This window comes from Dama dama, chromosome 7 (genome assembly GCF_033118175.1).
Source record: "Dama dama isolate Ldn47 chromosome 7, ASM3311817v1, whole genome shotgun sequence".
NCBI classification, from domain to species: domain Eukaryota; kingdom Metazoa; phylum Chordata; class Mammalia; order Artiodactyla; family Cervidae; genus Dama; species Dama dama.
In genome coordinates this window covers 18024119-18046846 of record NC_083687.1, presented here as the reverse complement: position 1 = coordinate 18046846, position 22728 = coordinate 18024119, and the positions used below count along the sequence as shown (strand labels likewise).

Here is a 22728-nt window from a genome sequence, read left to right as displayed (position 1 = left end):
TGCCATTTCCTCCTCCAGGGGATCATCCCAACCCAGGGATCAAACCCATAGCTCGAACCCACGTCTCCAGGCAAGAATACTGGAGTGGGTTGCCATTTCCTCCTCCAGGGGATCATCCCAACCCAGGGATCAAACCCATAGCTCGAACCCATGTCTCCAGGCAAGCATACTGGAGTGGGTTGCCATTTCCTCCTCCAGGGGATCATCCCGACCCAGGGATTGAACCCATAGCTTGAACCCATGTCTCCAGGCAAGAATACTGGAGTGGGTTGCCATTTCCTCCTCTTGGGGATCATCCTGACCGAGGGATCGAACCCATGTCTTGAACCCACGTCTCTTATGTTTCCTGCATTGGCAGGTGGGTTCTTTACCCACTAGTGCCACCTGAGAAGTTACATGTCACATTGGTGACTAGCAGTGATAGCTGGGAGTAGAGCAGGGACAGCCTGTTGCTGGAAGCTTAAAGAGTCAAATGTTTCCTCAACTGGAAAGTGACCACACTGAACTAGAAGCCCTCTGAGCTTCCTTACAACCTCCAGATATCAGGATCATAAAGAGGTGCTCCCAGTGAATCAGTGACACCCTTTAAAACAAATGACCCACAACGAAAAATGATGTCTCTTAGGATTGAGTGGAATTGGGTGAACATTGTTCCATGACTGAGCTAAGCTGTTACATACATAATCTGAGGTAACCTAGAACACTTAGAATGATAAAGCATTGTTTTCTTGTTGTTTTTTCTTTTCCTGTCATCCTCTTCTAAAGTTAAATAATGCTCTTTCATTATTATGCTTTGGAAATATATATATAACTTTTACTTTTTTCAATTTTTTAAAAATTGTGAAACATGAAATACACTTAAACATAGGTGTGTTTTATTAAAGACTAATGTAACAAAAGCTGGGGTAACATCCTACAAGTGTAAAATTCCCTTTGTGATTATTCCTTATGCCCTACTCCAGGTTAACCAGTATCCTACTATCAAGAAATTTAGTAGTTTGATTCTCTTTATTATGTTTAAAATTTCTACATTTGAAAAACAGCTCCGTAATGAAAGGCCTTCAGTGCTTTTACAGGTATATTTTATTTTTTACATGAGGTAATACTAGAGAAATAACAGGTAACATTTATTGATCACTTAGCCTCTTGCCATTGATTTTTCTGAACTCTGTACACATTGTAACTCCCCAATAATTGTATGAGATAGATGAGAAAATTGAGTCTTGGAGCTAGGAACTGGGTCCCACTGGGATTCTTATCTGGCCAGTCTGACTCCTAAATCTGCTCTCGAAGCCACTATACCTAATCAAGGTATTGTCTTATAATTTGATGCAATTTTATATTTTTAACACCTACATCTATGTCTTTTGTGTCTTTGAATACTCTAACCAGACCACAGAGTAACCATCAAGTTCTGTGCTGTTTCTGCTAAAACAAAGGAGTTGGAAAGCTCTGTAGGCTTTAATCTTATCCCAGTATCTTAACTTCTCATTGCTTGACACAGATATATAGTCCATCAATTTATTTAACCATATTATATCTTTACATTGTCCATTTCAGAGCGCTTCTAAAATGTTTATTTTATAAATATTATTTTTTATGGAAATTTCCAGGGAAAACCCCTAATCTCACATTTGTAGTGTAGTGAATAGTGATAGTTTGAGAACTAAGATCATGGCATCTGGTCCCATCCCATCATGGCAAATAGATGGGGAAACAATGAAAGCAGGGACAAATTTTCACCTAAACCTCATGTTCTTTGCCACTCATGTGGAATTACTGGCAACTTTAAGCAATTATCATGGGCCTGTGCTTAGTAGCTTAGCTGACTCTTTGCAACCCCATGGACTGTAGCCCACCAGGCTCCTCTGTCCATGGGATTTTCCAGGCAAGAATACCGAAGTGGGTTGCCCTGCCCTCCTCCAGGGGATCTTCCCAACTCAGGGATCGAACCCAGGTCTCCTGCATTGCAGGCGGATTCTTTACTGTCTGAGCCGCCAGGGAAGCCCAAGAATACTGGAGTGGGTAGCCTGTCCCTTCTCCGGGGGAACTTCCGACCCAGGAGTCAAAGTGGGGTCTCCTGCTTTGCAGACGAATTCTTTACCAACTGAGCTTCCCTGCGAAGCGCTGCTCTTTTCTTGCTATAAGATATTGGACTAGTCATCTAATCACCAATTTGAGTATCCATTTCTCATCTGTAAAATGCCACTGACACCTACCTCATTGTGAGAATTAACTAAGCAAATAATGTGGTCCCCCCCGACACACACACACAGCATGGTATCTAGTAAAAGTATGATGTTTTTACAAGTGTTCTCTTCCCATTATACATTGCTGTTCTATGCTGACAAAATTGTTGTATAGTATTTATGAAATGTGCTTGGTAATGACCAAACTAATGCTTTAAAAATGGCTTCTATTAATGCTGGCTGACTGAACTCTACCAATTAATAATATCTATCCTATGTGGGGATTATTAAAAAAACAGGGTTATATTTAAGCACAGTGATGCAATAGCAACTCCGGCATATGCTGTGTAGAAGGTGTCTTTTGTGGCTGACGCTGCTGCTCTACAAACTAAGTGGGTTTTGGTATTGCTTTTGTTTTCATATATGTATCTTACATAATTGAGGATGCATATTATGCTGTTGCTTAGGTCATTTTATTTTTCGGTGGAAAGGATTTCCCAATCTGGCTAAGGTTGTATGTTTTTTATTTCTTATCAAATACTTAATTAAGGCCAGAATGTCATTTAACTAAAATGAAGACCTGGATACCAAATACACTTTAAAATTCTTGAGCTCTGCATGAGTGACCAAACTCTTTTATCCTAGCATGCCCCCAAGTCCCTGGAACATTTGAATATCTGTGCCTCCTCTCACCAGAGTAGTGACCTAAAGCCTCTGCTTTCCTTGGTGGGAGGGGAAGAGAAGCCCACTCACGGGCAGCTCTCATCAGTTTACCGTGCACTTACATATGCATTTCCTTGTTTGATCTTCACAGCAGTCTTGGGAAGGAGCAGAGCTGATATTATATCCATTAACAAGTGAGGACATAGGGGTCCCAAGAAGTTCGTGAGTTGCCCAAGCTCACATTGCTAATAAGTGGATAACATGAGGCTTAAACCCAAGTCTTCTGATTCTAAATCTAAGGCTTTCTCACTCTCCCATGTTCTTATTCCTATTATAAATTAACAGATCCATTTAGTATCTTATCAGATATGAATGTCAATCAATAAGGCAGGTGGATTTCTAAAACCTTTTTGATTCTAACCACCACACAGGCATTTAGGGAAGAAAAATTTTAATGTGGTGCTTGCTAATCTTTCAATCTGAGACTCTGAATCTCTTGTACACCATATTGATCCCAAATTGTTTTTATTTAAGAAGGGTAAAACAACATGAAATGTTTTGTTCTAACACAGAAATGTATCCATGGAAAGATGATAAAGTTTGCAGTGGTAAATACCATGTGAAAATTTTAATTGAAAGTATGAATATTTTATTAATGTTAACAAGGTATTGCCAAGATGTCCCTGGTGGTCCAGTGATGGGACTTTGCTTTCCAATGCCAGGGGTGCAGGTTCCGTCTCTGGTCAGGGTTCTAGGATCCCACATGCCTTGTGGCCAATGGACCAAAACATAGAACAGAAACAATGCTTTAACAAATTGAACAGGGCCTTTGAAAATGGTCCACATTAAAAAAAAAAAAAAAAATCTTAAAGAAAAGTACTGCGTAAGAAGTAAAATTTGAGATAAACCTTCATTTTAAAACGGGGCAGCAGTGCGGGGCGGGGGGTGGGGAATTCTGTATATAAGATTCATTTTGTAAATGAACTTAGATTTTACCACCTAGATTATTCTGCATTAAGGTCAAAGAGTGTAAATGTGCTCCCAGCACCCTTTGCATTTCACATAAAATCATAAATCTGTCTGTTTTGCGTTTCTGTTCAGAGATTCTGAATTTGAACTTAAATTATCATGCCAGGGCCATTAATGGGTAAAGTGAAAGTGAAAGTTAACATCGCTCGGTCGTGTCAGACTCTTTGTGACCCCATGGACTATGTAGTCCATGGAATTCTCCAGGCCAGAATACTGGAGTGGGTAACCTTTCCCTTCTCCAGGGGATATTCCCAACCCAGGAATCAAACTGTGTCTCCTGCATTGCAGGTGGATTCTTTACCAACTGAGCTATCAGGGAAGCCCAATGGGTAAAATCCATGGCAAACTAATAACTTAGAACAGTAAAGTCAGCAGATCTTGAGCCCTTGTTCATGCTATCCATACTGTGCAATGTTTTATGTTTCTTTGAATGAAACTGGGAATCACATAGCTCTTCAGTGGCAGAGTGTGGACTGAAGCCCAGGCTCCCTGATACCTAATCTCTCTGTCTCTTCCCAACAGTCTGTACTGGGCTTCCTAACTTAGCAGCCAAGAGAGATTTAATTGTGCAGTACTTAAATTTTATATGAGGTCTCTTTATTTAGTTATGAAAAGTGAAAGTGAAGTCGCTCAGTCATGTCCGACTCTTTGCGACCCCATGGACTGTAGCTTACCAGGATCCTCAGTCCATGGGATTTTCCAGGCAAGAATACTGGAGTGGGTTGCCATTTCCTTCTCCAGGGGATCTTCCCGACCCAGGAATCAAACCTGGGTCTCCCGCATAAAGGCAGATGATTTACTGTCTGAGCTACCAGAGAAGCCCTTATTTAGTTGTAGATGCATGTAAAACTTTTCCTTATCTAGTTGTGTGAGTTTCCTCTGCCTTTGTATCTTCCAAGCCTTTTGGCCTCTTTTTACTTTAATTGGATATGACTGAACATTCATGACTTAAAAATGTATTTATGACATTATGACTTAAAAATATGTCACTCATAGACTTTGTACCCAATTACAGAGAAAACATCAAACTCAGGTTCTGAGCCATTGGTTCTTTGGCTCAGACATGAGACTACGTTTTCATTCCAAAGCAATCAGCATTGATGTAGCTTCCTGGATTATCATACCTTCTTTGTACTCTCAGGATTGTCTTGAGGCATCTCAGACGTGTGTGTGGAAGCATTTGAAAACCATAACAATATGTTACATGCTTGCATTCATGCATGAGTCTTCTGATTAATTGTATACTTGAGACTTTTTGTCATAAGACATTTTGCTACCTGAGCTCATAAGTTGGAATAGACCAAAAATGGAATAGACTGGGAAAACACTTAAATCCAGCAAAGTCTTGCAGATAAGGAGTGAATGGGTGGTGGGAAATAAGCCACCATGGAAATAACAGATGAACTTGAAAATTTTTTCTCAGTTTAATAACCACTCTCTTCATTCTTTCATCAGTATTTACTGAGCACCTAATGAGCACTAGGACACCACTGATGTCCACAATTAGTAAAATAAGATGCTACTGCTGTCCTCCAGGAGGTTAATAAATGTAAAACTATGAAATATGTAATAAAACATTTTGAGGCATATAAATGTAAAACTGTATTTTAATTATGTATAAATTATATAGTTTAGATAACTTTAATTACCTAAAATATGAATCTGTTCTACTTGGTAAACCATCTGAACATCCCCTACATTAATATTAGAGCGCCCTTAAAGAAAACACATTGCCGTTGTCACCTTGATGTTAGTCCCTGGTAGCTGGTATCTCTTAAGAGTAGAAACCTGGGTTGGAATCCTAGCTCTGCCACTTTTTAACAGTTGAACTTATTTGTACCTTGGTTTCTTTCTTTAAAATTTTTTTCATTGCATTTTTATTATTTATTTATTTATTTTTGGTTATACTGGGTCTTCATTGCTGTGCATGGGCTTTCTCTAGTTGCAGCAAGCAAGGGCTACTTTCTAGTTGCGGTACGCAGGCTTCTCTTTGTGGTGGCTTCTCTTGTTGCAGAGCATGGGCTCTAGGGCTCACAGGCTTCAGTAGTTGTGGCACACGGGCTTAGGAGTTGTAGTTCCTGGACTCTCAAGCACAGACTCAGTAGTTGTGGCACATGGGCTTAGTGGCCCCATTGCATATGGAATCTTCCCAGACCGGGGATCGAACCCATGCCCTCTGCATTGGCAGGCAGATTCTTAACCACTGGACCACCAGGAAAGTTCTGAATCTCAGTTTCAATGTCTGTGAAATGTGAATAAAGATAATACCTACCTCACAGTTATTGTGAGGACTGACTGAGTTAATATTGGGTTGGCCAAAAAGCTCACGTGGGTTTTTACATAACATTTTATAGAAAAGCCCGAACAAAACTTTTGGCCAACCCACTATATGTTAGAGTGCTTAGTTGAGTGTCTGGTACACTTTAAAGGCTATAGAAGAAGGATCCTCGGCAGCTATCATCATCATCATTATTGTTATTGTTTGGCAGGATAAAAGTAAGTTGAGTAAAGTTCTCAAGAAAGGATTTTCTCCTCAACCCCTGAAAATTACTGTAAATGTAGCAAGATAAAGGAAGGAAACTAAACTTTTCTTAGTCATCAGCTCTGTGGTAGGCTGGGCTTCCCAGGTGGCTTAGTTGTAAAGAATCTGTCTGTCAATGCAGGAGATGTGGGTTCACATCTCTGGGTTGGGAAGATCCCCTGAAGAAGGAAATGGCAACCCACTCTGGTGTTCTTGCCTGGAGAATCCCACGAACAGAGGAGCCTGGTGGGGTACAGTCCACGGGGTCACAAAGAGTCGGACTCGACTTAGCGACTAAGCAACAACAATGTGCCAGGCAGCTTACTAGGATTTTACCTGCATTTTTGTTTAATCCTTATGCCGGTGCTCTGACACAGATGAGAAAACAAGCTTAGAGAAATTAAATTGCTTGCGTAAGGTCTGGCACGGCCACTGTGATGATAACTGGTCTCTGTTACTCTGTATCCTATACTCTTCTTGCCTTGCACATGCCACAAAGCCTGAGAGTTCAGCAGGTTTCACTTATAATAGGTACAATTGGAATTTGCTTGTTTGGGAGTTTATCTCTAATAACAGAGACTTGAAAACTGGAAAATTATAATGGAATTGAAGAATTAACTTCAAACTATTAATAAGACTACCCTCATTCAAATATTTTCCATCTAGGTCCCATTTATATTGTTTATACTACTGTAATATAGTTTTGAATGGAGGGTGGTGGAAATTCAGATATATAGAACAAATCACTGCAATAGGACCTAATAGTTTTCAAGATCACCATCATAAGTATTGAAGTCACTGCTCGACAAATTAATAGCTATTTCTGTAACTTGGATTCAAGAGTAATTAAGTTAAGTTTTAATCATTTGCTGTTTTTATATTAAAAGTAGGGTTGAAAATTTGGACATGAAAGAGGGAAATTTTATGAGGAATTCCCTGGTGGTCCAGTGGTTAGGACCCTGTGCTTTCACCGCCAAGGGTGTGGGTTCAGTCTCTGGTTGGGAAACTAAGATCCCACAAGTGGCACGGTGTGTCCCTCCCCCCAGCTAAAGCAACAAGGGAAAGTGTATAGTTGTAAAACCCCCATCCATACAGTGTCAGCTTAGCTTCCTGAGTAAGATTGCCTCAAACCCCCAACCTAGAATGTGTGCAAATTGTAAGCTCTTCTCTTCCTAAAAATATTTGTGCATTTCCTGGATTTTACCATCATGCAATTGCTTCTGCCTCCTGGGCCCCTGTTTTTCTTGTCTTGTGCCTCTGACACACAGCATGATGTCCTCAGATGCGATACTGGGCTCCTTCTCTGATTCTCAGAAAGGCCCTGTCCATACAGGGCATTTGTGTTTTTAGTACACCTAACTGAAGAAAGGAGGTAAAACAGAGGTGGGTGAGCCCTATATTGCATTCATGCAACTTCCCATTAAGGCATCCTTGTTCTGAAAATGTTCCAGACCTCCCTTGACTAGAGAACTTCACTTCCCCCTCAATCCCAGCTTCATTCTGCTATACTATTCTTTTCTAATCTTCCTGTCCCTCTCATCATCCTTCTGTTTGTTCCTTTCAGAGATAAAACAACAAGTTCTCCTCATCTAATGTAAAGCAGTTCCCCTTTCTTGACCATCATTCTGGGATTTTGACAGCCATTCTGCAGGGAACCATCAACCCCAAGGGGACTGGACCTGAGTGGTGGGAGACCCTATTGAGGGAACATATTTTCACAAAGAGAGTGTCTTTTTTTTTTTCCTCTCATTTCTTTTTTCTTTTTTTTTTTTTTTTTTTGAGAGTGTCTTCTAAGAGGAATTATTGTGTTAGCTACTAGGATGGCAAAATAGAGAACTTTTCATCTTGTTACATGGTGGCAGACGGTGATTTAATCTCAAGCTTATTGAATCCTGTGTCCTGAATACAGTGTCAGAAACCTAAAAAGTGTTTGTGCACGTAATGTGTCCAAATTCTAGACGACTTAGACTAATACAGTGTTCTTGTGCATAGAATGTATGCTGCTTCCCTAAAAGTCATGAACCCACCTAACACAAAGACGTCACCTCTTGGCATCTGGCATCATTACCTGTTTCACTTACACAAAAAGAATTTGGGCTTTTGAAACACAATTATTTTTGTTGCCATGAATTTGTTTTGGTTTTTCTGACAGTTTCAAGTTATATGCCAAGGCAGTGTGTAATCTTTAAAACCTAAAATAAACACAGAAGTGCATCTTTTCAGGAAGTAAACCTTTCATACTTCCATCAGTCTATTCATAAATGACTTAATGTTTGATTGCTCTTAGCTGAAAAAAAAATTACAGCTTTTTCCCCCACTCTTTTACCTTGATTTTGAGGACTTATGGGGAGTTCACTAAACTGTATTGTAATATACTGATCCTGTTTTTGAATTTATAAATAAAATTCATGAAATTGCTTTTCTCTTGCTATATAGCAGCCTGACCTTACAGATTTTTCCCCCCTGTAGGTAATAGAGACGAGGAAACCTAACCAATGACTGTGGAGTAATATGGAAGAAGATGGGAAAAACTTGTTTAATGGGTAAGAAATAAAGCTGTAATAAAAAGTTGTTCGTGAAAACTATTCACAATAGCATTATGTAATACTAGGCTTCAGTAGGTGGCCAGGACTGGTGTCCTGTTAACGGGTGACTGCTCAGTCACTGTCTTTGTCTTATCACCTTCTTTCTTTCATCACCTTCTTTCTTCTTACCCTTGTGACTTTCTAAATGCTATGAATTAACTTAAGAGGAGACACAGCTATATTTGAAAATAAACGCAGGACCTGGAGACCAGCCCCCATGGTAAAACAGTCCTTGGGTAAGTCGTGAAGCTTACTGTTGGTTGGATAGAGACTGTATCTGTCATGACCTGTCAAGAGTGTTAGCAACCCCTTCTGCGCTCCAAATACTGCCAGCTGCCGTGATGTTAGGTTCACCCTGGGGATCCGTTCTTTAGCCAAGTGCAGATTGTGTGTCAGGTGGTAATCAAATAGAATTCCACGGAAAATCCAATAAAAAGGTGTTACTAAATTTATGATATCAAAAATTTAAATTATACAAGTCCATACATGCTTATTGTCAATAATTCAAACATTACAAATAACAAAAACATTCTGTCAGAATCTTAGCCACCCCCCCCAACCCCCACCCTGCCCCAGATATGTGAGTGCATGATGTGTCTTTTTCTTTGCCTACTGGTTAAAAACTTGGGCTTAGGAGCCAGACCTTTTTTGACTAGCCATTATTAGCTTGACATTTAGGCAGGTTAATTTCTCTGTGCCTCAGTTCCTTGGTTATAAGTGGGAACAATAAAATGCCATCTCATAGTGATGTTGAAGATTAATTAGTTAATCTATATTAAAAAAAAAACTTGGAATAATGCCCAAAACATAGTGAGTGTTCAGTAAATGTTAATTATAGTTTTCTTATGTATCCCAGTTAGCATTTTTATGTACCAGCCTTCCATAGATGAATCTTCTGATACACTGTGAGAGGTAAACCTTCTTGGATAAAGTCAACCCTGATGTCAAGGATTTTTAAATTTTTTCATGAATGTTTTCTTTTTTGGCTTCAAGCTTCATTTTTCTTAGAGTGGGCCACAAGACTGTGTGTGAGAACAGTCATACACCCTCATCTCTTACTACATGTCAGGTGGTGTAAATAGTGCTTACAGGTATGTATGAACTGACAAGCATCTTCGGGCTGTGATAGTTTTATCTTGTGCATAAAAGTATCTGTGTCAAAAAGGATGCACAGTTCTCTTGTTTCTAGATAGCTGTGTTACATTTTCTGTTAAGATTCCTTTCATCTATTTTGAAGGACAAGTCTTCTTGAGTAGTCTTTTCTCCTTGTTTCACAGAATCACAATAGTTTTGAAAATGTCTGGTATCTTTTCCATGGCTAGTCAGCACTTCCTTAGGTGATACAGGCAGCTACTTATTTTAAGAGAGAAGGACACCAAAACAGTCATTTCTTTTTAATATTTCCCTTTTGTATTGTTCCAGGGCTCTATTAGATTATAATGGACAATTTTTTTCTGTTGTGACTATTTTAGAAGACAAATATATAAAAACAGAGGTTGACATTCACTGAGTATTTATTCTGTGTCAGGCACCATTCTAAGTGCTTTGCTCATTTATTCATTAGTGAATTTAATCCTGTCATCCACTTATGAGGCAGATGCTGTTATTATCTTCATTTTAAAAGCTGAGAAAAATGAGGCATCGATTAACTTGCTCAAAGTCACATCACAAGTAGCAGCTTCAGGATTCAAACCCAGGTCCTCCACTCTGGAGCCTGTGCTGTTGACCATTGGGGTACTGGCCTAGTTTTTAATCAACTTAGAAGGTTTACTAAGGTGCACGTGGATTTAAATAAGATAATAAAGTCAAATACCACCTGACCAATAACCATAATACCATAACCAATCTGTTTCTGCTTGCTTGTGGGAAAGAAAATTTAAAATCATGCTTCTTCTTAAAGTTTGGGAAAAATAATGGTGTGAGATGATGTGAGATTCATAAATAATTACTTTTTTCTTGACCATACTTAAATGAATACAACTGTTTTACTTCTTCATGAATTGTTTGTAGTAGATAGAAATCACCTGAATCTAGCTAAGGAATGGTACATGTTAAGAAGTGAGTTGATTTGTAGATTACTATTTAATTGCTGTTCATGGAAACATGCAGACAGAAAGATTGAACTGTGCAGCAGTTTGGAACTGATTGGTAATTAGAAATTGTTCTTTTGTCCTGTTAAATAATATTTGACTGACAGTCATCAGGAAGTTGTTGAAGAGAAGAAAAGGCAGGAGAAAAAGCAACTTATGGGTCTCATAATTAGAGTGTCACTTATAAGTGATGGGCTAAATAGTAAATGTACATGAGCAGTCGACATTTGTATAGGAACTGGAAGGAGTTAGAGTCCGTGGTTTTTGGTTTTTGTTTTGTTTTGTCTTGTCAGAGAGAAATACTGGCTTTTCTTTTCTTCAAGTAACAATTTCATTTCCTGTTGAAATATGGTAAAGTACAAAGAGTAAGCAACATTTAAAGTAACACAAGCACACTTGAAATATTTCGGCTTTCCTGTAAAGTGTGGCTACAAGCAGTGATGCTTTCCCCCTCCATCTTTTTGAACTCTCTTTCCTTGTTTGAGAGTCCCTTCTGAATGTTCATCACAGTTCCGGCTCTTAGCATACTCTTTACCACACTTAGATGCTCTTTACCACAGTGTCTTAAAGGGTGGCCCAGGAGCCCCTGAAACTCTTTTGGGAGTCAAAGCTGTTTTCATAACAGTATTAAAACATACTTGCGTATGAGTGCAGTGGAGTTTCCCAAAGACAACATGATGTACAAAGAATGGAGGGAAGAGAGAGGGAGTGTGGGACCTACATGAATACTCTGCTATATTTAAAATGGATAGCCAGCAAGGACCTACTGTACCACACAGGGAACTCTGCTCAGCGTTATGTGGCAGCCTGGATGGGAGGGGAGGGGGAGTTTAGGGGAGAATGGGTACATGTGTGTGTGTGACTGAGTCCCTTTGCTGTGTACCTAAAATTACTACGACACTGTTAATTGGCTGTACTCCAATATAAAACAGAAAGTTTAAAAATAAATAAACACATTTCCTCTTCTTGGAAAGAAAGAAAGAAAAAAAGAAATAGCGGAATCCAGCTGTCTTACTTATTCCAGGCATTTAAAAGATTTGTAAAAATGTAACATACAACCACTTTTCTCACTAGATATATAATGATAATTACTGAGGTTTATTTCTACATTAGCGTATTACAATGACCCCAACATAGGCAAGAAAGTCATGGCGCTCTCTCCAGTGACTGGGCGGACTGTGCCTGCCCACAGCACCCCTATGCAGATTCTAGTGACATTCCAATTGAGTGCAGCTGTGTCCCCCAGGTTAGAAAAGTTAAAGTTCTGTTCCTTTTCCATAATTGTGCTAGAGGGTATGATTGAGATTATCAGGATCTGTGGAAACCTGCACTTAAAGGAAAAAGGAGGGTTTGGTTTTAAGAAAGCACACCATCCAACCTTGCCAATGACCCCACTGATATATCCCAGATTCCGAATGTTCTTTTATTTGTTGTTCCCAACTTTGGGAGGACCAGAAGGCCTTCCTGGACAGCCTTTTATTTTTCAGTATTAATTGAGCATCTGTGATGTCTCAGTCTTGTTCTAGGGCTGGAAATTTCAGTGAACAACAGCAAAAAAAAAACCCCTCTACCCTCATGGGGCTTCCATCTCAGCCTTTGAGTCTTTTGCTGTAGTGACAGCTTCCTCTTCAGGGCAGTCTGGGTTCATGGCAGTGTAGCTACTGTGGATCTTGAACACTGCTGTTTCTCTCTGGCTAAGAACTGAGAATAAAGTGGGAGCTGCTTGACATTTTGAAATTATTTTTTTTAAGGCACCAAACGGTTTGGGATTTTTCAATTCTTATCTAGAACCCCAATATAACAATAAAAGTGGGCCTATCCAGTCACCCGTATTGTGGTTGTTTTAATCTTATCTTGTTTTCAAAGTTAGCACCACTTTTGTCAAGAAGTGTAACTTTTTAAAAAATTCAGTACCAACTGATGTTAAATTTATTCTAATTGTTTTTTATTTGTTGAAGAAAAAAATGTTCAGATATGTGTGAGATTTTCATTGCCTGGTGAGTTGCTCCCAAGACTCTATAATTTGTTTAATAGACTTTTATACAGAAGGAGACTACTTAGCTCATTAGATGGAATCACTTAATAATGACTGTAAGGTTAACTAATGCGGCCATCAGACTCCTGCTCAGCATTTGGATGTCTCTTGTATCACTCACAACTTCAGCCATTTCTGAACGCACACGACTGGGAATACTATTAGAATATTAATGGAAAAAGAAGCTGACATGCAAAATGTGAATGGCCAAAAGTCATCTCTAAAGATTATTTTAACCTTTTTAATTTCCAGGAGTTCTGCATCAAACTTGGCCTTCCAACTTAAGAAATTCTCAATTATATCAGGAATGCCATGAAATAATTGCTTTCCAGCTGCTTCTGCTTCTTTTTGTTGCTTTTCTTCTCTTATAGTTTTAACTTGATCTGCCCTTTCACTTAAGTTTTATGCATAGCTGTCACTAAAGTAAAGAGCATCACTATACCAGCGCTTTCTTCTTGCCTGCAATGCTGATAATTTAATGTCTGTGACACCATTATCTTCTAGGTTTACCTGGGAGAATATTCCCCAGAGGGGCGCTTCATCCGGGTACTTCTCACTGTATATAGACTTGAGGATAGTCTGGACAGTTTCGTCACTTTCTTTGGCCTCAGATGTCACAGTAATGGTGAAGCTGGGTAGATTTTCCTGGGTAGCAGGACCTTGCCAAGTGAAGCACTACTGAAAGAGACTGTGGTCTCAGGAGAGTCCATTCATATTCTGGAAGACTCTTTGTTAGGGGGAGTTGCAAGCTATGAAGGAGTTATGGTAGATTGCATGGCTCCTTGCCATCATCTGTCCTGGGGACCCTTGATCATGTCCGTGAATTGCCTAGACATCCTGTCTGCTGTGGCATTGGCTAAGTGGGCTCAGATGCAAAGATCCAGGCTGCGAGGCCTGTGGCCCAAAGCCAGGCCAGGAGCAACACCCGACACTGGCCTCCACCACCTCCCTTGGCAGCCTTCTAAAAGAAGAAGGTAACTTCTGAATCCATGCCTTCTTCACTTACTGCCTGATCTGTGTGTAACGCTCCCTTCTACTTTCTTTCCTTTGGAAGTCCCTCAGACCCATCTTGCCAAGGAAAGCTTTGTTTACAGGCCCCTGAATGACCTTGCTTGTTCTTCCCCAGTATTCTATAGACTATAATAGCCAGAAGGGAACAACCACAAGGTCAGTTAATGAAACAAACAATATAAACAGGTTCATATATAGTAAAATAGAACTGTATAAATAGCTCTAAAAAGCAAGTGGCTTCTGTTCTGTAGATCAGCATTTCTCAAACTTATGACATGTGTATACCACTGCATGATTTTTACCACAGTCCGGTAACATCTGTTGAGTTAACTTAATGTTTTTCTGTAAACCAGATTACTTTTTTTTTTTTTTAAACCTAAAAGCCTACTTCCTCACCCTAAAAAAGATACCTACGGAGTTATGGATTTTCTATTATTTTATAAGACACACAACCATATTTGACTACTGCATTTAAAAATACTTGCCTCTGGAGAGTTCCATTTCTGGATAAGACGAAGTAAGCACACTCTGCCTAGTGTCTCCTGCTGAATGCAGCTAAAATCCTGGATAGAACTCATGGACCAGCAATTTAAGGACTCTGAGAAGTCAGTAGTAGCAGGTGGGTTAGAAAAGACCAGGATTTGAAGTACAGCCGTGAATATGCCCTGGCCTGGACAGAGTGCAGCCCACACCTGGAAGTGGGCATCAGGCGTGGAAAGAGAGCTCCAGGAGAAGCCCTCCAATCTTGACTTGATGGGGAAGGAGGCCTCTGACACTCAGAGAAAGAGGTGTAGACACGTCCTCCTTTAAGAAAGCCTCCCGCCCTTCTCCCAGGCCCCGGCCGCCAGGCAGTCCTGTGGCGTCCGTCCGTACTGGCAGTGACAGCAGCAGGGCCCACAATGGCCTGGAAGTCTTAAGGGAGGGGAGCCTTCCCCTCCAGTCGCTATTGCTATTCAGTCACCAAGTTGTGTCTGACACTTTGAGACCCCGTGAACTGCAGCACGCCAGGCCTCCCTGTCCTTCACTATCTCCTTGAGTCCCCTCCAGTTAGAGAAGCGATAGTCCTAAAAAGGACCCCTCACTTTTTTTTCTTTCTCTTTGTCTTCCTGCTCCCTAGCCCTCAAAATATGTGAGAGAACAAGATGACAAAGGCCTTGGCTTTCTGGCTGGAAGACAGAAAGGAACTGAAAGATACCTGGGAAGACAGTGGAGAAGGAGGAGCTCAGCAAACCAAGCCTGTAGAGTTATCTGTGAACTCCCGGGTCCCCTTCTCAACAGCACATTGCATGAATCTGGTCCTGAAGAGCACACAAAAACTATTAGAATTGATTGTGTGATAAATATCTGCCCAGGGCCTAGGCTGGCCACTGGCTAGCACTCATGCCAGACGATCCTAATATCTCTGCGTAGGCTTTCAATGAGGAGCTGATATTTAATTATTTATTTATAATTAAAAAAAATAATTTTATTTATTTATATATGGCTGTGCTGGGTCTTGTTGCTGCGAGGCTTCTTCTCATTGCTGTGGCTTCTCTTGTTGCAGAGCACAGGCTCTGGGACGTACGGGCTTCTGTAGTTGCGGCTCCCATACGCTGGCACACAGGCTCAATAGAAGAACTGATATTTAGACCATACCTCACAGAAGGGTTGATTGGGACTTGTGATCTGAATCCAACCAGGTTGATTACTTACTAAAGCAAATATCAACATTTTCCTTAGGATTTAAGCAAGACTCAATCTCAATATTCAAAATGTCCAAGATACAATACAGAATTATTCAACCTGCATGTGGATTAGGCCCTTCCCCTTCAGTTTGATTGACAAAGCTAGGCCACATGCCCACTGCTAGACTTGTGACCATTGCCCATGCACAAACTGGCTGAGACCTCACAGGACCCATCCCTGGATCTAGTGCTGAAGTCAGCTTCTGCTGAAGCACATGGCCCTGTGGAGGAAGAGTGGCTACTCCAGGTGCAAGCAAACAAAGACCAACTCCTACTTTTAGACTTCATTAGAGCTTATCAAACTTCCTTCTCAGATTTTAAGGGACTTTTCTATAATAAAGTACAGAGAGGAGTAAGAAGAGATGATCTATCATAGGACTAATTACAAATTTTATTAAGCCCTTTATATGTTTTCCCTTTGTGTATGATTCTATTTTTATTTTTTAGCAGATGGGTGAACATGCCTCGAGGCTAACCATCACTTTAGCTGTGAGGTAAATAACCAGTTGAAGAATACAGATGTAATGAGCTACACCTTAGCCTTTGTAGCTGAAGATGACTGACCAATAATTACCACCTAGCCAGCGGGTCCCCACCAGCTTCCCAGGCTGGTCCGTGATTTGCAGCTGTGCGGAGTTTGGCATAGTGTGCACCTGCCATCCTCTCTTCAGAAAGAAATACTCCAGGTGCTCGTCGATGCTCCCTAGGTTTATCAGCCGCTGTGATTTCTCTCGAGTCCCCAGTGGTGCTATATCATTTGAAGTCTTGCTTTAGCGTGTCTTCAAAGTGTTTCCTTTCCGTATTCTGCTTGAGCTATCTGTGCAGCTCATCACGCAGCAGCTACTTGAGAATGCAAAGCAGAGCATCTCAGAGAGCATGCTTGAGAGAGAGGCTCCTGAAAGTGGTGAAGTTGATTAATATTACATATTCTTAAAGCCGTAAGTGTGTCAGATTTCGAATTGGGCAAGCGTGTTTCATCCGAAAAATATCTAGGAGAAGGTGGTTTTAAATTGTAAACAAACCTGCCTCATTAAATTGGCAGGATCAGATTGTGAGGGACTAAGTTGGATTCTACTTGAAGAGGTGTGCAGTAATGTGATTTATAATATATATATATATATATTGACCATGCATATGACCAAAGTATGTTTCTCACGTATATTTGGTCTTTGTGCATAGTTCCTGGCTCACAGCTCCAAATCCCCATGGGATTTCCTAAGTGTTGCGTGATGGAGGTGTATTTTGCTATGTTAATGAAATGACTTTTGAAAAGCACTTAAGGACAGGGTCTGGTTGCCCACAGAACCACCTGTGTGATTAGAGGGTGGGAACTTTTCATTTCACCACCTGACCTCTGCAGTGGGGAGAGGGGTGGAGATTGAATCAGTCCCCAGTGCTCAGTGTTTTAAGAAATCATGCCTATGTAATAAAGCCACCATAAAAACCTAAAAGGTTTGGGTTCAAAGAGCTTCCATGCTGGGAAACCAGAATGTTTCCATGTGCCACTGTGCTGGGCCCTGAGTTCCATGAGAACAGAAGTCCCTTTAGGACTTCGCCCTTTGTATCTCTTCATCTAGTTGTTGATTCATATCCTTTATGATAAACTGGTAATACAGTAAGTAAACAGAGATTCCTAACTTCTGTGAGCCGTTCTAGCAAATTCATCAAACCCAAAGAGGGAGTCATGGGAACCTCTAATTAATAGCCAGTTGGTCAGAACAACAGGTCACAAATTGGGGTTTCAATTGGTGTCTGAAGCAGAGATGGTTTTGTAGGACTGAACCCTTTACCTGTGGAATCTGATTCCATCTCTGGGTAGATAGTGTCAGAATTCAGTTGAATTCTCAGACACGCTGATGGCGTCCAGGAATTAATTGCTCGTTGGTGTGGGGAAGCCTACACACACCACACAGACACACACAGACACACACACCCTTGAACTGAGTCCAGGAACCTAATGTAAGCTGACTGAGAAGAGCCCGGAGTAAGAATTTGCCCCCAGATACCTCTACATTACCTTTATATTATTGGACCAATGGGAAGAGGAGTTTGTGTGGGTAGTGGAAGGATTTCAGCAGACAGCATAATCCTAGTCATAATCCTCCCTTCGCTGGCAGTGCCAGTTTGTGATGTGGAGCAAGTTACAGGGTCGTTTTATATACTGACAGTCATTTCTTGAGCTCTGACTGTGTGCCGGACATTGCTGTAAGCATTTTACAGATGTTAACTCATTTAATTCTCACAACAACCCTATGAAATATAAACTGTTATTGTCTCCCTGTTACAGAGAAGGAAACTGAGGCCCAGAAAGATTATTTTCCCAAGGTCATATATAACTAATAATGATAGAGCTAGAACTCCAACCCCAGAAGTTTGGCTTTGAACATTTAAGTGCTATGCTATACTGCCTCTGGGGGCTTCCCAGGTGCTGCTAGTTGTAAAGAACCCCCCTGCCAATGCAGGAAACATAGACGTGGGTTTGATACCTGGGTTGGGAAGATCCTCTGGAGGAAGGCACAGCAAGCCACTCTAGTATTCTTGCCTGGAGAATCCCTTGGACAGAGGAGCCTGGCAGGCTGTAGTCCATAGCGCTGCAAAGAGTTGGACTTGACTAAAATGACTTAGCATGCACACACATATTGCCTCTAGTTTATTTGTAAATTACACATTAAAAATATGTGCCATAAATATTTTATAGGGTAGGAAGCTGAAGATGAAATAAAAGTACTTTTAATAAGGAAATAGTTCTTTGCAAAAGAAAACATAGTCAAGAGCCCAAAACCAATGTTGGCAATTGCCATGAGAAGCCTTTCTCTGTGCCATTTAGAATCATAGGCTTAGAAGGTTAGAAGGCTCTCCAAGGCTTTGGTCTAAGAGGACTTTATCTAAAACAGTAGTTCCCAGATTTTTTTTTTTATTTCATGGATCTATAAAATACACACTTGCATGCGCACATGTATGCCAACCCAAACTATCAATCTGTTATCACTGTAAAGAAGGGGACTTAACAACCAAGAACAACAATCTGTTATCACTGTAAAGAAGGGGACTCAACAACCAAGAACACTGGAGAGATGTAGTTTCTTAACAAAGAACAGTATTTCCCAAGAACAAAACAGATAGGAATCTTACCTTGGCCAGTGGAATTATTGGTCTGGAGAGCAGTTGGGGAATGTCTTCATCTGGACTGGTAGGTTTAGATCCATTTGTGGGGGTAAAAATTACCTTGGGGTAGAGTGAACTCCCAGGCGATTGCATCAGTCATATCAGTTGGAAGCACACTCAGGAAAATACCAGTTGAAGTGTAGTTTACCTTGCTTCTTAGTAAAACTTTTACTGTTTGCTTTGGCATCCTAATAAGGGGCCCTTACCTAGTCAGGCTCTATTTCTCATCTTCCATGTGAGATTGGGGACTCTTGAGTTCACAGGTCTCATTTGTGCTGAACAAATATCTTAATGGTTTTTCTTCAAAAAGGAAGAAACATATAAAAGTGTTATCTTAACCAGTTTGGTTAAAATGTGGTTAAAAAAAAAATGGCAAAAAAACTACTGAGATTTCACTGGTGGTCCAGTGGCTAAGACTCCTTGCTTTCAGTGCAGAGGGCCTGGGTTCGATCCCTTATAAGGGAACTAGATCCCACAGGCTGTAACTAAAAGATCCTGTGCGCCACAACTCAGAGCCAGGGCAGCTAAATAACGAAATGTTTTTAAAAACTACTCTTTTAGCCATTTCAGTAGTGTTAAGGATATTCACCTCGTTGTGAAACAGAACTTTTTCATCCTGCACATCCAAAACCCCATACATACCCTTTTCCTCCTCTCCTCAGTCCCTGGTAACCACCATCATACTTTCTGTTTTGAGGAATTTGACTCTCAATATTTTCCATACCTCATGTAAGTGGAATCACACTGTATTTGTCTTTTGGTGACTGGCATATTTCATTTAGCATAATGTTTTTAAGTTTCATCCATATTGTAGTATGTGTCAGAATTCCTTTTTAAGACTGAGTCTATGCCATTGTACATGTATCAGTTTATCTATTCATCCATTGATGGGCATTTCTCTGATGATTACTGATGTTGAACATCTTTTCAGTGCATGTTGGCCATTTGTATGTCATCTTTGGAGAAATGCCTGTTCAAGTCCTTTGGTTATTTGATTTATATTTAATTGTTTAATTGGGTTATTTGATTTTTTTTTTTGGTGTTGAGTTGTAGAAGTTCTTTATACATTTTGGTTATTAATTATTTAGAAGTATCTTTCCTATTCTATAGGCTGCCTTTCACTCTGTGATTGTATCCTTTGATGCACAGAGGTTTTTAAGTTTGATGTAGTCTTCTCTATTCTTGCTTTTGTTGCCTGTGTTTTTGGTATATATGTAAGAAATTGTTGCCAAGTCTAATGTAATGAAGATTTTTTTCCCCTATGTTTTCTTCTAGGGCTTGTATAGTTTTAGGTTTTATGGTTAGGTCTTTAATCCATTTTGGGTTAATTTTTGTATATGGTGTAAGGGTCAAAGCATTCCTTTACATGTGGATATTAATTTTCTAACACAATTTGTTGAAGAGACAGTTCTTTCTTCATTGAGTGGTCTTGGCACCCTTGCTGAAGTTCATCTCACCGTATACACAAGAATTTATTTCGGGTTTTTCTGTTCTAGTCCATTGGTGTATTTGTCTTTATGCCAGTACCATCCTGTTTTGATTACTGTAGCTTTGTGGTAGGTTTAGAAATGAGAACATGAGTGTGTTCTTCCAATGGTGTTCTTTTTCAAAATTGTTTTGACTCTTTGGAGTCCCTTGAGATCCTATATGAATTTTAGGATGTATTTTCTATTTCTGCAAAACAGAAATGCCATTGGAATTTTAATAGGGATTTCATTGAATCAGTAGATTGTTTTGGGTAATATTGACATCTTAACATATTAAGTTTTCCAGTCTGTGGACATGAGATGTCTTTTCATGTATTTGTGATTTCTTTCAGTGGTGTTTTGTAATTTTAAGTATACAAGTCTTTTACTTCCTTGGTGAGGTTTATTCCCAAGTATGTATTATTTTTTATTTTATTCTACTGTAAATGAAATTGTTTTCTTAGTTTCCTTCTCATATTTCATTGTTAGTGTATAGGAACACACTGAAGTTTATATGTTGATCTTGTATACTGCAACTTGGCTGAATTTATCAGTTTTAACTGTGTGTGTGTGTGTGCTATCTCTAGAGTTTTCTACATATAAGATCATGTCATCTATGAACAGAGGTAATTTTTTTTTTATTTTCATCACTGAGTATGATGTTAGCCCTGCCTGGGCTTTTCATAAATGGGTTTGAGGGGCCCCAGAACTCTGCAGTCATCCAGACCTCAGGATTTTAGTGTTTTTAACAGATGGATTATTGTGTCCACAACATTTTTCTTCTTTCAAACTTCAGCCTTAGAAGATAAAGCCTTATCTGCAGTTTTAGAGACATTCTGCATCATATTCATGTATGAACACAAAGTGAGGATTCCTTATTTCTTAAAGCTGTTTAATGACATCAATACCTTAATGTGTCCTGCCACACTTCCCACTAAATTCTATGAGATATTTTCTTTACTGGAAGACTCAGGTTGGCCTCTTAGAATAAATAATGCATTAAGTGGTCCCTCAGAAGACTGTTAATCGGTCTCTTGGAATATGTAATATCTGTTATTTAGCTTCTGCCAATATTAGATAAGATTTTTTTTTACTGACAGTTCCTTCAAAGTGGTTTAGTTATTAATTCTGATAAGTTCTTATGTGAGTGATAGGTGTAGTGATAATGTATATGTTTTGGTAAATTGGCTGTAGTGGAATTGGGTTGTTTGATGGGGACTTTACCTTTGACTGTAGGCTGTTAGTGACCAGTAACTTAAAAATAACAAACTGAAGTTTTCTGAGATGTCAGACTCAGAAAGCACATATTCAGAAATGAAAGGTTTAACTTGAGAAAAATTACCATTCTAGTTATTCATATGTATTAAAGGCTACAGGTAATGAGTAGCTTTTAATACATATGAATAACTAATTCTGGCCTGCCGGAATCTTGTTTTGTTATGCCTCACTGAGATTATAACTTGATGGGTATGGACAATGTTCAGCACAGTTACCATAGGCAAAATGGGAAGGATACAGGGGAAAAAAATGATGAAGTCAGTAAAGCTTATTTTCGGTTCTCGTATTGTTTTTAGGGACCTCCCTCCTTGTGGTCAAATACCCCTTAAGGCTCCAGTCCTCCTTCTCCAGGGTCTCACGCAGTGATCCATGCTTTTCTTTCACTCTCTAGTTTCTTCCTCCTTGCATTTCAGTTGTGCAGTATCTTGCCCCTTAGCACCAGCTTTCCACTTCCTGCTGTGGTAAATTAATCTACACTTAATTAAAAGCAGTTGGTTGGCTTTATGTGTTTCCCTTATAATATTCTCTATTTGCCATTAATGGGAGTGTCAGTGCCTTAATCTAAATGGTGGGACCCACTGGCAGGCCAGGCTATATTTAAAATAGGAGAAGAAGTGGCTGAGACTTGTGAGATTTAAACTACGTGAAGTTGGTTGCCTGGGTGTGCACTGGCCTTCTGTTCTCTTGTGCCAGCTCACTATAGTTGAGTTCCCAGAAGTACTTCTGCTTTATTCTTAACGAGAGATGAGGGTTCATGCACAGTTCATGTCTTTGAAATGCCTTCTATGCCTTATTTGAAAGAAGGCCCCCTTTATATTTTTGCCACGCAGCACATTCTGTTGGACCTGTAAGTATTCATTGGGCATACCCCCATTGGAGAGTGTTAGCTGAGACCGATTCTGCTTCTTTAATTCAATGGCATTTTATGGTGCTCTGAGTTTGTTTTTAACATCTTAATTGGACTTTTACTAT

At 39.9% G+C, this 22728-nt stretch overlaps 1 protein-coding gene across 1 annotated transcript in view; it reads left to right on the top strand.

Moving 5' to 3' along the window:
* Positions 1–15551, top strand: part of MED20 (mediator complex subunit 20) — a 52293-nt gene extending 36742 nt beyond the window's left edge. The window contains exons 5-6 of the mRNA XM_061146696.1: positions 8872–8945; positions 15241–15551. Coding sequence (XP_061002679.1) covers positions 8872–8901 — 30 coding nt within the window. The 3' untranslated portion in view covers positions 8902–8945; positions 15241–15551. The remainder of the gene's footprint in view (positions 1–8871; positions 8946–15240) is intronic.
* The last annotated feature ends 7177 nt before the right edge of the window (positions 15552–22728 follow it).